The sequence below is a fragment of the Zosterops lateralis genome, assembly GCF_965231275.1.
Source record: "Zosterops lateralis genome assembly, chromosome: 1".
NCBI lineage: Eukaryota > Metazoa > Chordata > Aves > Passeriformes > Zosteropidae > Zosterops > Zosterops lateralis.
The window spans coordinates 3,131,024-3,145,070 of NC_139762.1; the positions used below are offsets into that span (position 1 = coordinate 3,131,024).

Here is a 14,047-nt window from a genome sequence, read left to right on the forward strand (position 1 = left end):
AATATTCCTTTCTGCAGCACTTGAATTACTTTTCTTACCCACATTTTGCTCTTTGGAGTTTCCAGATGCTCCTCCCTTCTTCCCAGGGGCTTTTCACTGGAATATTTTGTGGTTTTTTGGGGTTATAACATGATGATTCTTGTTTTCCAGAGGGGATGTGCTTGCCTGGGACAGGTGCATTCCCAGTCTCACAGAGCAGGAGATTCTGAGCTGTGAATGTGCCACACCAGCACCTAAAATGTGAAACCTGGGGAGGAATTCCTATTACTGTGCAGTAAGTCAACTCTGTTATTTGCATATTTATTTTTAGCAGACAGATTTGGGTTAATTTAAGGCGAGGGAGGGAACATGATTTAGACTTTATCCTTTTGTCATGGCCACGTTACACATCCCTGAAATGTGAAAAAAATTAATTTTATTCAGGAAATAAAAGCAAAGTTTTGCTTTGCTGCCTTTACTGCTCACTAGATGAACAACTAATATTAAAAAACATTCATTTCTCTGTTCAATGCAGGTAAATAGCAGGAAGCAAACCATGGACACTCAGTTTTTCTCCCCATTACTGGGAGCAGTCCGCAGTCCCCCTACGCCTCCAGAGCGCGACTGGCCAGGATGTGCTGAGGATTTTGGATCCCAAAATGCCTTCCAGGAGTGCCCAAAAAAAAGGTATCAACATTCCTGCTGCGGCCTTAGGGCTTCTGCATCACTGGAATTCTCATGGTGAAGAACAAATGGGGTTTCTGGGTGTTTTTTGGGGAGAGTTTCTGGCGTCTCTGGGAACTCGGTGGATTTTCTTTGCTCTGTAATTTTAATTGTTACTGAGGTGGTGGAAAAAAAAGTTGTGTGGGATTTTCTTTTTTCCATCTTAAAGCCAAGTGACAGAATATTGCCTTTTTTTGGAGGAAATTGGAGGATGGAGACTGACACAGCAGCTTTTGAGGAGAAGATGCTCTTTTAATGAACATTTCTAATACCTCACTGCATTTTTAAAAATCATTTGCTTAATAAAAAAGAAAAAATCTGTGGTGGGGAGAAAGTGGAGTCCACTGGCTCACAAGGTGCTGAAAGGTAACAGTTAAGGAAGATAAATGGATTGCAAAAAAACCCCTTAATTTTTATTTTGCTGGTTTTCAGTGGGAAGTGTCAGAGTAATGTTTATTTTTGAATAAAAGATCACACAGCTTTGGTGTCAGCTTAATTTTGAGCAAGGAGTTGCAATCTGCTAATTAAAATATACAGTGTTTTCTTAAAGCAGCCTTTAGATTATTGCAAAGTAGCTTTAAAAACAAACAAAAAAATTATAGAATTAAGAGTTAATCCATGTCTACACCCATTCTGAGCCTGCAGATATTCAGAATTCCTTGAGGTCTCCTTAAAAAAATAGGAAAAACAAAAAACTTTGCTAATGATCAAGACAAAGAAAAGGTCTGGTTATCAAATATCAGCTCTGCAGTCACAAAACATTTTCAAGAATCTTTGCACTTCTGTGCATCCTAAATTAAATCCAGATCCCTTAGAGAGGAAAATTAGCAGTTGTGGAGTAAATCAGGGGCTGAGTTAGAAGTAAAACTTTGATGAATTTAAAAGCCAGCAGGATGTAATTTTCATGGTGGCAAGAGATTAAAAAGATGGGTTTTTTAATAAGAGTTTGTCCCACATTTTATGGTTTCTGCTCATCAGCAAAGTCAGTGAGAAATGATGTGGCAGCTGAGGTGGTTTGGGTGAGGTAAAACTTATCCAGACCATGAGGGATAACTCAGAGACCTTCAGGGACACTGAAAGGACTCAGAACCAGGTGGGGAGGGAAGTTTTATTGGAGCAAAACAATGAGGATGGATGGAAAGAGATCTTTAATAGCACTGTGTTAATTAACTTGTGAGGAGGAATCAGGAGTCATTACAAACAACTCTATAAAAATCACATCTTGCACCTGAAGTCAAAGTTGGATTTGTTTAAAAGTTGTTGATAATCTTGGGTGTTCACCAGAAATATTTACTGAAATTTTGACCAAAATGTCCAAAATAGGATTAAAAAGTCATTCAACTTAAGCATATAAAACTTAAATATAAACTAGTTTTTGAGATTTACATGATAGGTTTTGAATTATTTGGCAATAGATAAATTAGAATGCTCCAGACTTAGAGAATATTGATCTTATTTATGTTCTAAACAAGACAGTCAAGGTTTGTCCATGAAACAGTTTTGTTTCTTGGAAAGAGGAAAAATTTTCGCTGCTTGGAAAGTCTCTGGTGAAACAAAAAGGAAAATAATTCTACTTCACTTGGGCTACAGAATTCACAAATGCAGGAAGACATTTCTGTAGAGGGATTGCTGAGGATACACTGAATTCAGAACAACTAGAAAATGCTGCTAAAATAAAGGTTGGAGATCCTCTTCTTTTTTGCCTGTTTTGTTCAGGAGAAAAATACTTATTTGTAACTTTTACTTTGGTTTTGTTTTGATTTTTTTTTTTTTCAGGGCACCAATAAATCTTTCTTACTCTGGCAATGGCCCTGATGTGTTTGGGATGGTGTCGAGCATTTTAGAGGAGCCAAACAAGCCAGAACCAGCTACAGATTGGTGAGTTTGTTCTGAGAGTTCTTCTCATTTCTGTGCTGGTGTGTCACACAGATATGATACACATTTTTAATTATTTCAGAGTAGAGTAATGACAACCTTTTAAATCCTCTTAAAATGTGGAAGTGTCGTTACTTCATTTGCCAGTTAAAAAAAACCCCACAAAACTAAACTGTGGAAAATGCAATTTTTTTTTTAACTTTTCCATCAGCTTTACAGCATTTGAGGAGGGAAAAAAAAAAGCTGATAATTAATTTTAACCAGTGGGGAGTTGACTGAATACAGTGGAATCTGAGATATTTAATAAACCCAAATAAACCCTGCATTTCTGAACATGCAGGAATAAACAGTGTGGGTGAATGAGATTTCACAGAGCATTTGCTCAGCTGCAGTGAGAATATTCCTCCTCCTTTTGAGGAGAGCTGTGGTTGGCCCAGTAATATAACACAGGGGGAATAACCATGATGTGTGAATGATTTTAAAGTAAGAAACATTTGAAATCCTGATGGGAGGTTTGTTTAACTCCTTTACAGGAGTTCTCTATCCAGTTTATTTCTTCTTGTGTAGGTGCCTGACCTGGGCAGCAATGGGGAATTCTCAGGGCTCCCAGCTCAGCACTGTGTCCAAGCCAAGGATTTGGCCAATAATGTAACACTGGGGGAATAACCATTATGTGTGAATTATTTTAAAGTAAGAAATGTTTGAAATCCTGATAGGAGGTTTGTTCAACTCCTTTGCAGGAATTCTCTATCCAGATTATTTCCCCCTGTGTGGGCGTCTGACCTGGGAAGCAGCGGGGAGTTCCCAGGGCTCCCAGCTCAGCACTGTGTCCAAGCCAAGGATTTGGCCAATAATGTAACACTGGGGGAATAACCATTATGTGTGAATGGTTTTAAAGTAAGAAATGTTTGAAATCCTGATGGGAGGTTTGTTCAACTCCATTGCAGGAATTCTCTATCCAGATTATTTCCCCCTGTGTGGGCGTCTGACTTGGGAAGCAACGGGGAGTTCCCAGAGCTCCCAGCTCAGCACTGTGTCCAAAACAAGGATTTTCCCAACTTGCTGGGCACCAGCTGCCATCAGGAACCCCTGCAGGAGCCTCCTGACGTGGAGATGCTGCACAGAGGTTTGGGAGACCTTCAGCTCCTCGAGTCTTGGCTCTCTCCTCGTGCTCACCCTGGCAATGCCCTGAAGAACATCTACCCTGAGAATTCCTCTTTGCAGAACAGCACCACAGCAACCCAGGAAGGGTTTTCCTTCCCAAATGGGAGCTGGAACCAGCATTTGTGCACTTATGACCATGGGAGGTTAAATGGAGGCTACGAAAAATGTGGGTCCAGTTTTAGTCTTTTTTCACCTCAGAGCAGGATGAAGGAAAGCTCCAGCATCCAGAAGGAGTTCTGGAAAAGCGAAAGAGCAAGAGGAAAAGCTCTGAAAAATTATGCTCAAGGACAAACCAAGTATTCCCCTGATTTTTCCAATCAGCCTGGTGATAACTCTTGGGATAAAGTACCCCAGGACAACCAGCTTTTCCCTAAAAGATATGAAAACTTCACAGCTGCTCACAAACTGCAGTCACCTGTCCATCCATCACTTCATTTTTTCAATCAGCCCCCTAAGGAAAATAATTTCTCTAGAGGAACAGGCAGAAAAGCCCAGGAAAGCCATCAGCAAAATGGCCATTGTGGCTTTACTTTGGGAGATGCTTTTAATAATAATAATAATAATAATGAGTGTAAGGTGAATATGGGCCCTAAGGAAAGCTCTCCTCAAGCAGCCGAATACGATTTATCTGTGAAAAATGCTGTGCAAAACGGGAATTATTCCTCATACCAGAGGTGTGCCTGGCTGGATGGGAAAAGCCTGGCAGCTGCATCTGAAATCCCATATGGAAAACAAATGGCAACAAGCCCCCAGTCGTCTTCAGGGGTTTCCACCATGTCTGGGGGCTCTCCCACCCACCAGCCTTTCACACAGCCCTCCTACTACTCCCAGCTCCTTCCAGCCCTCCCTCCCAGGAAAGATGGGAGGTTACAAACATCAAATGGAGTTTCCAGTCATTTGGGGGTTCCTCATTTCTTCTCAGAGAGCCAGAAGCAGGCGAGACCGTTTGGAAGATCCCAGGAGGACACTGGGGTGAACAAGGAGGGGCGACGCCGCAAATTCCCTGTTCGTTTCTCACCCGACTGGTTGGTGCAGCAGAAAGCTACAGGGGAAGACCCTGCTGAGAAATTCCACAGGTTCCCAAAAAGGCAGAGCCAGGAAAGTGGCAATAAAGATGACAGAAGAGGCAGAAGGAACTGGATCCCTCATTTGGGATCTACAGCCCCAAACCGCCAGCCCTTCAACGCGTTTCCCAAAAAGCGCGAGCGGAACGGTGGCGGCTTGTCGGATTTCATCAACCCTTCTCTGCTTCCTTCTTTCTCATTCATGAACGATTTCAAGCCAAATCCAAACTTCCTTCCATTTAATCACCAACTGTTTTCATCAGCAAACAATTTTAATTTCCCTCCGCCACCGTTTCCATTCTCGGACCTTGTTGATCTTTTTCACTGCGACGACTTTAACCCCTTGAGTCCCTTCATCAGTGATCTCTTCTCTGGGGAAATCCCTGGCCCCTGCTTTGCCTTTCCCACCCCATTTAACAAGTGCAGACCTCCCAGGAGCCGCAGTGGCCCCGCTAGCGAGCTCCACGTCCGGCTGGAGGAGTGCTACGAGCAGTGGAGAGCCTTGGAGAAGGAGAGGAAGAAGGTAAAACACAGTTGGTGATGGTTCCTGATGAAAATTTTACTGGGTTTAAGAGAGAAAGTTTTGTGGTGTTTCTTCTTTGGTTTGTTGGGGGTTTTTTGGTGTTTTTTTTTTTTTTTTTCTTTATGTTTCAGGTTGTTTTGTTTGTTTTTTTGTTTTGTTTTGGGTTTTTTGATTGAGTTTTTTTGAGGGGTTTTTTTGGTTTGTTTTAGGTTTTTACTGTCAGTGATACAGCTTTCTCTTCTTTTGTTTTTTTCTTGTTGTGGTAAATCTCTGGCTTTAGTAAAAACAAAAACATGAAGTAACTAATCCTGGGCATCCTCTCTATGTCTGTAGAAAAAACCTACAGTATTTTTCTTGTTCCCAAAGGAAATTTCAGTTTATGCTCTTCTCATTACGGTCACTTTCCTGCCTCGGGCTCATTCCCAGAACTGTTGGCAGGGAAAGAGCACACTGATAATGAGGGTATTGCACTTGGGAATGAAAGCTCTGTGCTCTGAAGGAGCAGGAGGAGCTTTCCCAAGAGGAGTCAAATCCCTGAATTCCATGCCAGGTCTCAGAAAATAAATTGTCCACAATCCCTGTTTCTAATTGTGCACTGAGTGGTGTGAGAAGCCTCCTGGTCCTTGGATAAATGTGTCTGAGCAAACCAGACCTGGAAAACATATTTTTCTTTCCACCATCAGCCTTGGGGCCTTGCTAATGGACTTTTGGAATTGTGAATGGAAGTGCCTGTGTTGTTCTCTTGTGGATGCTTTTAAACAAGACTCCTCTCTGCCAGTCTGGCCTTCCAGGAATTCTCTGGAAGTGAGAAAGGGATGATTCTTGCTCCTGTGCTGGTTTCCTGTTCTCAGGCAGGATTTGGGACAATTAAGTGATTGGCAAAGACCAAATCATAGTTTTTGTCTCCTGCTTTTTATTTCATCCTTAAAGGAGGGTTGTTCCTCCTCATGCTTATTAATCAAAGGGGCTTAATTGACCCCTTGATCTGGTCCATTCCAAGTGATCCAGTTTTATCCCAGTGAGCTGCTCTGGGTTTCTCAGGGCATTTTGTGGTTACAGAATATAAACTGTTCTCAGTCCTCCAAGCCAGCTGCCATAGCCTGGCTCCCGTTCCTGCAGGCAAACCACATTCCTCAGGAGGGGATGACTGCAAGGAGAGAGAAACTCCCCCTGGGATTTGATTTCATTCTCTCTACCTTGTCTAATCACTCAGCCCTTTCAGCTGTCTGAAACCTGTTCATTGCAGCTGATTTGGGGTCACAGCTTGCCTGTCTCCTTTCATAAACCCCACTTTTCCAGGGATCTCACCTTCACAAGTTAGGAATTGTCTGCAATGTTAAATGTGCTTGTAGTTTAGTTAATTGCTCATTAGCTGTAATTTTTAGTTACTTGGTGTCATATAATGAATCCATGACCCTTTCTCCATCCTTTATTTTTTTCTCAATGTGTTTCAGGCTCCTCAGGTGATGAGAAAAGGTGGGGTCAGCTCTTGTAATCCATGTTAGGCCAGGGCAGGGACTAAATAATGTGGAAGTAAAGCAAAAAAGAGAAGGATTTCCTCCCATACTTCCAGTACAAGTATGCACAGTGTGGATGTGGACTGAGCCTTGCCTTGAACTGCAGTGCAGCACTTGACCCCTCTCTCCTACATCCACCCTGGAGAAGGAATGAGATAAGGAATCTACTGCAATCTGTGTCTTTTTTACTCCAGGTGTAAGAATTTCCTATCCAAAAATAGGTTTGGTGATGTTTAGTCACTGTCTGTGTTAGACACTGGCTAAGCCATGGTTTCTCAGTGGAAGTTTGGCTGTTGTGTTAAAATGTTTTCTCTCTCAAAGAAAAAGATTTTCTCAGTTAAAGAGCTGGTATCAGTTTATGTTAAATGTGGTTTCATTCTGCTGCACTTGAGATGTGATTTATGCTGCTGCTATCACCTGGTTCTGTTTTTTAACAATCATAATGTGTGACATTTGAAAGAAGCAGTGAGAGGTATTGGACTCTGAGAGAGAGCTGAATTAGAGAAATATTCCTGCAAGGAAGCTGGAGGGGGATTTTTGGCAAGGCCATGCAGTGATAGGTCAAGGGGAATGACTTTGAACCAAAAGAGGGCAGGGTTAGATTAGATTTGGGAAGAAAGTTTTGCTGTGAGGGTGGTGAGGCTCTGGCACAGGGTGTGGCTGCCCCTGGATCCCTGGACGTGTCCAAGGCCAGGCTGGATGAGGCTTGGAGCAACCTGGGATAGTGGAAGGTGTCCCTGCCCATGGCAGAGGGTGGAATAAAATGAGCTTTAAGGTCTCTTCCAGCCCAGACCATTCTGGGATTCTGTGACAATTGGGAACATTTTTCTGTCAGCACACTCAGAAGTTGATCCACCTGAAAATTCCACCCAGCACCAAAACTGGATCGATGACACTGAACTAATTACAGCTAATTGCACCCACTGGACTGAGAAATTACACTGGTTTTCAGGCCTCTTATACTCAAGGGAGTGTAGTGTTCCCAGTGTTCTAAATTTCCAGCTTTAGACTTTGGAGTTTACATCAGTCTGAGATAAACGGCTGTAGGTCCATTCTCCTGAGAATTTGCTGAAGATACAGAGCCAGAAGTAAGCAAATGTCCCTGTCACAAAGACAGGTTGCTGTGGTACAGCATTCAGCTGGAAGCTGACTGTTTTGGAGGAATGGTGCCTCCCTTCAAAACAAACAGAAGGCAGAAATGGAGGGTTGTTCCCATCTCCAGAAAAAAAGGTGCCATCTGAATGGAATTGGCCAGTTCTTTGGAGATTATACAACGATCAAACACTGCCACTGACAAATGATTTCTCTTTCAGGCCGAGGCTGACCTTGCAAGACACTTCCCAGGGCAGCAGCAGCAGCAGCAGCACATCTCCAGCTCCAGCCCCAGCCCCGTGTCCCGGCTCCCTTCCAACCCATCCCGTGTGGATCGTCTGATTGTCGACCAGGCGCGGGAACGAGCCCGGGTAGGGCAGTGAAAAAGTCCTGCTGAGGCTGCAGCTCCTGCAGTTCTTTTGAGATTGGTTTGTTTGGTAATTGATGGAGTCTGTGTGGAGCCAGAGTGTTGTTAGCTCCATGGAGGTGGAGGGTATCGTGGTTTGAAAGAAAAACGAGTGAGAGGCTCCAAGTTAGAAATACAATTTAATAAGAAGAAAGGGGGGAAAAAAAAGTAAAATAAAATAAATGCAGTAATAGGAAAAATCACTGACAGAGTCAGAATACAACCTGAGCAGGGTGGTGGAAGCAGTCCAGATGAGGTGCTCTTCCTGAAGCAGCGATCCCATAGAAAGGTCTGGGAGCTCTGGTCCTCTGGGAATCCAGTGGGTAAAGGCTGCTTGTACTGTCCCAAATCCCAGATTATATCCAGGTGGGAATGCTTGGCTCCTTCCCCCTGGACGGAGCATCTCCCAATGGGATGATGAGTCGTGAAGTGGGTCCTTGATGGCCCATTAAACAGAGATAACTCCTGGAGGGAGTTACCTGTGAGTCATGGGCAAGGCATTGATGGGCCATGAGCAGAAGAGCCCAAAGGAGGGGCCTGGGAAAACACTGCCCCACCTGGTTCCAACAGCTCATGGAGATGGTGATAGAATAAATACTTTGTGTACATCCTACACTACAACCCAGGACAGAGGGTCACCTTGGAGGGCTGTGCACAGCCTCAGAAATGGCTTTTAAAAAAATAACCTGACGGCGTGATGGGAGGTGTTCAGGAAAGCAAAAGGTTTTAATAAAGTGAAAATAACAAACTGTACAAAACAAAAGAGAAATAAGCTGTGCAAGGAGAATCTTTGCACCTGCTACACTGCCTTGAAAATGCCCTGAAAATCCCCATGCTCTCCTTTAAATATGTAATGATCAAGGTGGATTTTTGGCATGCTGCCCAATAGAAATAGCTACAGGTCTTGAGGTACAGCTCAAACCATCCAGCAAGTGCCTTTATGTTGGAACCAGGTCAATTATGATGAGAAGAGCATCAAAGTTTCTGGTTCTTTACCTTATAAGACAAAGGGTGAAACTCAAATTCTGTCCTAATATGGGAACACCTAATACTGTGGGGGTGCATTGCTACAACTAATCAGTGATTTTGGTATTTTCTGCCAGGTTCTGGCACTGATAGGAAGAATGGAGAGGCTCAGTGGTGCTCCCATGCACAGGAATATCTCCAGGACCTTGGAGCTCCACCTGGAAGCCATTCAGGTGACCCAGGCACGTCGGAAGGAAGAGATTGGGAATGCTGCAAACCCCCAGGGTCATGGGGTGCCACGATATAACAACGAGAAAGGTAATGCTGCTCTCAAAGCTGCCCTCCTGGAGCCCTCAGAGCTTTCCCAGGGATTTAATTGTGAAAGTGTTCCACTTGAAAATGTAAATTTGCAATGCCCAGCAATTCTTGTCACCTCAGCAAAAGAAAGTTTGAAAATATGCTCTTGTTACTTTTTAAGGGTTTAAATTACTTGGAGTTCTATTGGGTTTTTTGTTGTTTTCCTGTTACTAGTTTAAAAAATGTGATTTTTTTTTTTTCCTCTTGACTGGAAGACAACTGGAAACTCAGTGACATTATGTAACCAGAAGTGGTTGTCCTAAAAGCAAAAATGTGTTTGTTTTTAAGCAAGTAGAATTATTTCCTGCTATGGCTGAACTTTCTTTTCTCTTTAGCTCATAAAATAATAAAAAAATTGCCAGTATTGTGCAAATCAATTTTCTGTCTATCTTACCTAAATCACAAACCCACCAGGAATGACATTCCAGTTTCCCAAATGCTGTTGAAGTAAAGCCAGAATAACCTGGAGCTGCAGTAAATGTGGCAATTTATGGTTTGAGGTTAAAAAATCATATTATTTTTCTACAGAAAATAACTGTGTCTCAGAACAAAAGAGGAATTCACTCCTTACTGCTGAAGTGAAGTGGACAGTGAGGTTTGAGTGTGGAACTGTTCTTCATGAGAGGGAAAGATAAGCTGGAAAGAGAATCAAAATGTTTTGCTTTTGCAGTTCAGATGTCAAAAATTAAAATATAAAATGAATATAAAATTTGATGCCCTTAAAGCAATAGTCCTATGTGCAAAGTGGCTTTTAAAATTACTCCTAAAACTTTCATATGAGTTTTAACTCCAAATGTGAGTCGGAAGTAGTCGAAGGAAGGTTCTTGGCCAGGCAGGAGAAGTAGGACACAGTGGTTAAATCGATGATTATGATTAGATTTAATGCCAATACAGCATTTAAATCATACCAATACTATAAATAAGAGCTCTATCATCTATTAAAATGAGTTATGGCATCATCTTATGGTCCTTCCTGTTGAGTCACAGGTTTTGGTGAGACCCCCCCCTCCATTCCTGAATTCCCAGAGAAAAGTAGGAGCAGCTTGGTCCCCTTAGTCCCAGATTTCATCAACAATCTCTGTCTGAAAGGTTGCAATATCTGCACTTTTGGCTGGAAATGGGCAGGTTTGCAATCCCTGGCCTGTCAGGAGTCAGAGCTGCAAACAAATCCCCTGTGGAGCTGCTTTAAGATTTCATCTCTGTATTTGACCAGATCTTTGCGCTTTTACTCACCCACCCAAAAATCAGTGTTCCCTTCTTTCTGCAAAATTAAAAAACTGCCTGCAGCCTCAGCAGACCAGTTTGCCCAGCATTTTTTGACCCTTTCTGCAGCATTTTGAAGCATTTTGGACTCTTTTTACACTCAAATTCATGTGAGATCTTGTCGCTGTTGTTACTGTTGTCGCTGTTGTTACCGTTGCAGCTCAGCTGCTCCTTGAGCACAGTTCACTCAAGGCCATGAGTTAAACAAATTAATGCAATTAAAAAGAAAAAAATAAATAAAGTTTTCAGGCTTGTCCAGTGATGTGTTTTTTTTTCCTGTTGCAGATGTGCTGGCCCTGGCAGCTGCCCTGCGAGCCCTGGCTGGTGCCACACGCAGGGCTCGCACCGCGCTCTGGTGCGCGCTGCAGGCGACTCTGCCAAAATCCCCTCCTGCTGCACCCCAAAATCAGCAACTTCTCCTTCAAGGGGCACTGCAAGAGCTTTGTTCCTCAAGCACAAGCAGCCAGGAGAAACGCAGCGTGGAGCACGAAAGCAGAGGAAGTGAAAAAGCTGAGGAAGCGACAAAGATTTTAGAATAATTGTGGATAATGAAAGGAAAGCTGAGGATGGAGGAGGAGGGAAGGGCTCAGGTCCTGCCTAGCACCGTGAGAGGTGGATTTTCATAGGATGCCGAGAAGCCAAAAAGGGTTAATTAAGGTGCTAATTAATTAACCTGGTCAGTGCTGCAGTTGTTGGTACTGGGATTCTGGTGTGGAGAGATGCAGCTTGTGGTGGTGTTAATGCAGCTTTGATATTGCTGGTGAATGCTGCTGAGAATTTTAATGTTCAGAGGAGCTGAACAGGAGCTGAGCATTTCCTCCTGTGCTTACCCAAAGCTCTGAGTCAGGCCAGGACCTGAGCAAACAGAGTGTGGCAGAACTTTTTTTTTTTTTTTTTTTTTTTTTTTTTTTTTTTTTTTTTTTTTTTTTTTGTTAATGAGGTAATTTAGCATATTTAAAGGTACTCAAGAATCGTTCAGGGTTTGTTTTATTTTAATTTTCTGTACCATATCGAGTTTTTTGCAGAGCCAAAGCGATCACTGAATAGTTTGCACCCCATCACTGTGTCAAGAGCTGCTGTTGGTGGTGTTTATTTTGTGGCAGGTTCTCTCTCAGTTTGACAGGAATAATCAGTGTTCAGTGCTGGTTGTGGGAGAGGCTTCAGCAGTTGTGCTGCCAGTTCTGTTTCCAGCAAAACCTGAGTAAACTGAGCTTTTCCATACAATTGTCCACTGAAAAAGTGGATTTTGTAGCTTTGCAGTGTGAACTGCATGGAAGTGCACATTAGCAGGTGATAGAAAACTCGCTCAGGATGAGAAATTAGATTTATTGATCCCTCAGTGGGTTTAAAACCAGTAACAATATAACATAGTATGCACTTAATTAAAAAAAACCAACACTATTATTTGTTATTAATATATGTTCATGGTACTATAATATTTTTCAGACACATTCCATATTTATTTCAATGTCTCTGTTAAATGTTTATTTAAAAATCTATTTTAGTAACACGAAGTTAAATATTTTGCCAAATCTTCCGAATAATCAGATTTAATGATTTACTCAGGAACTCTGTATATTATTATATAAATATACACGTGGTATATAGGGATTTTTTTTTGGGAAAGGGATGTTTGCAAAATATTTACACAGAGCTAACTATGTACTAGGTTACCAAAGCTGTTTCACTGATCATTTTTTTGGTGTGGAAGGTTTAATGTATTTAATTGCTGTTAATTAGTCTCCATTGTGTGGCTTAGACAATCAGAGTGTGGTTGTTCAGGGTGAAAATTAGTAAAGAATAATAAATTCAAGGTGTGATCTTAGGGCACTTAGGAATATTTTAATGCTTTAACAGCTGTCTTACACAATCTCCTAACATGTACTAATAATTAAAGTTCTTGAGGATCAGGATATTTAATGAACAGCTTTGGAGAGCAGTTCTTGGGTTAAAAGTGAATTAAGTTGGGGATACAAGCAAAATTTGAAGGACAAAAATGCAGTTTTTTGTGTCACACGGTGTTCAGTGTCGAATTTGACATTTTTGTGGGTAATTATAGAACTGTTCCCATATATATTTCTACATGCAAAATTGTTCCAAATGCAGTTGTGTAGTTCTGGATGTTTCTAGAGCAGATTTTTGCCTCAGTAGTGCCATCCTTAACTCCATTGAGGCGTGGAAATTTGTAGCTAAAATTTACCCAGGCCTCGTTGTAATCCACTGAGTAAAGTTTAAAAGCAAAAGTAGATAGAAATCAGATTCTTAGTATAGCAAAATTATTGGGGTTTTTTTCCCTTAAAGAAAGTGAATTCCCCCTAAAAGATGATTTTTCAGCTTTAGCCTTAAAAACAGGTACCAGAGTTATTTTAGTTGTGACTGTTTTCTCCATGTGCACATTCAATTTATTTGCACAAACTTAATTTAAGAAGGTTCAATCTGCATTTGTGAAGCTGCTTGTGCTCCACAGCTTAAAAGTGGAGTTTGTAGTATTTCAGTCCGTGGGTGATTTGGGGGTTTAATTACCCAAATTAAAATTAATTTACCATTGCTGTGTTGACAGGAAATCAGAATTTAAAAGTCTGGATCTTGTTGTTTTGTTTTGGTTTTTTTCTGTTTACAGAACCAGGGTTGTTTTGTAGTGATGAATGTTTAGGGTATAATTGGTTCTTATTGTGTTAATTAACGATCGTGTGCTAATTAATGATCTTAATTAGTTCATAGTTAATGTGCCTTTAACAGTCTCATTTTTTCCAGAGTGTTAAAAAATCCCGTGTGCTCCCTCCTGGTTCCAATTTCAGTTCAAAAAATGCATTTTAGAGGGTAACACGTGGCTGCACGTGACTGCAATCAACACCTGGTGTTAATTACGTTAATTGCACACCCAGGATCCTCCAGGTCTGGGTCCTTTAAGGAGCTCAGTGGCTCTGGAATGTCCCCCTGGATCATGTGCTGGGTCAGGTGCTCCTTGTCACGCCCTAAAAACGCTCCTGTTTCACTTGGCCTCATTCGCTTTTCTTCACAAAAACTCCAGGTCTTCAAACAAAAAATTATTATTGTTTTTTATTGCCCCTTTCTTCAAATGAGTTGGTTATGGACAACATCAGACCTAGAATGAGTT

At 41.8% G+C, this 14,047-nt stretch overlaps 1 protein-coding gene across 1 annotated transcript; it reads left to right on the forward strand.

Annotated features, from left to right (window-relative positions):
• Positions 1 to 517: 517 nt before the first annotated feature.
• LOC310918518 (uncharacterized protein) lies at positions 518 to 12,320 on the forward strand. Its single transcript, XM_083877398.1, has 7 exons — positions 518 to 666; positions 2,479 to 2,580; positions 3,318 to 3,403; positions 3,602 to 5,328; positions 8,159 to 8,308; positions 9,447 to 9,627; positions 11,215 to 12,320. Exons 1-7 carry the CDS (start codon positions 536 to 538, stop codon positions 11,466 to 11,468), a joined length of 2,631 nt encoding a protein of 876 aa, XP_083733524.1. The 5' UTR covers positions 518 to 535; the 3' UTR covers positions 11,469 to 12,320.
• Positions 12,321 to 14,047: the final 1,727 nt, after the last annotated feature.

Coding starts and splice junctions, on each gene's coding strand:
- LOC310918518 (XM_083877398.1), top strand. CDS start 536: ATGGACACTCAGTTTTTCTCCCCATTACTGGGAGCAGTCCGCAGTCCC. Junction 667..2,478: donor CAGGAGTGCCCAAAAAAAAG/GTATCAACATTC, acceptor TTTTTTTTTCAG/GGCACCAATAAATCTTTCTT. Junction 8,309..9,446: donor AGGCGCGGGAACGAGCCCGG/GTAGGGCAGTGA, acceptor ATTTTCTGCCAG/GTTCTGGCACTGATAGGAAG.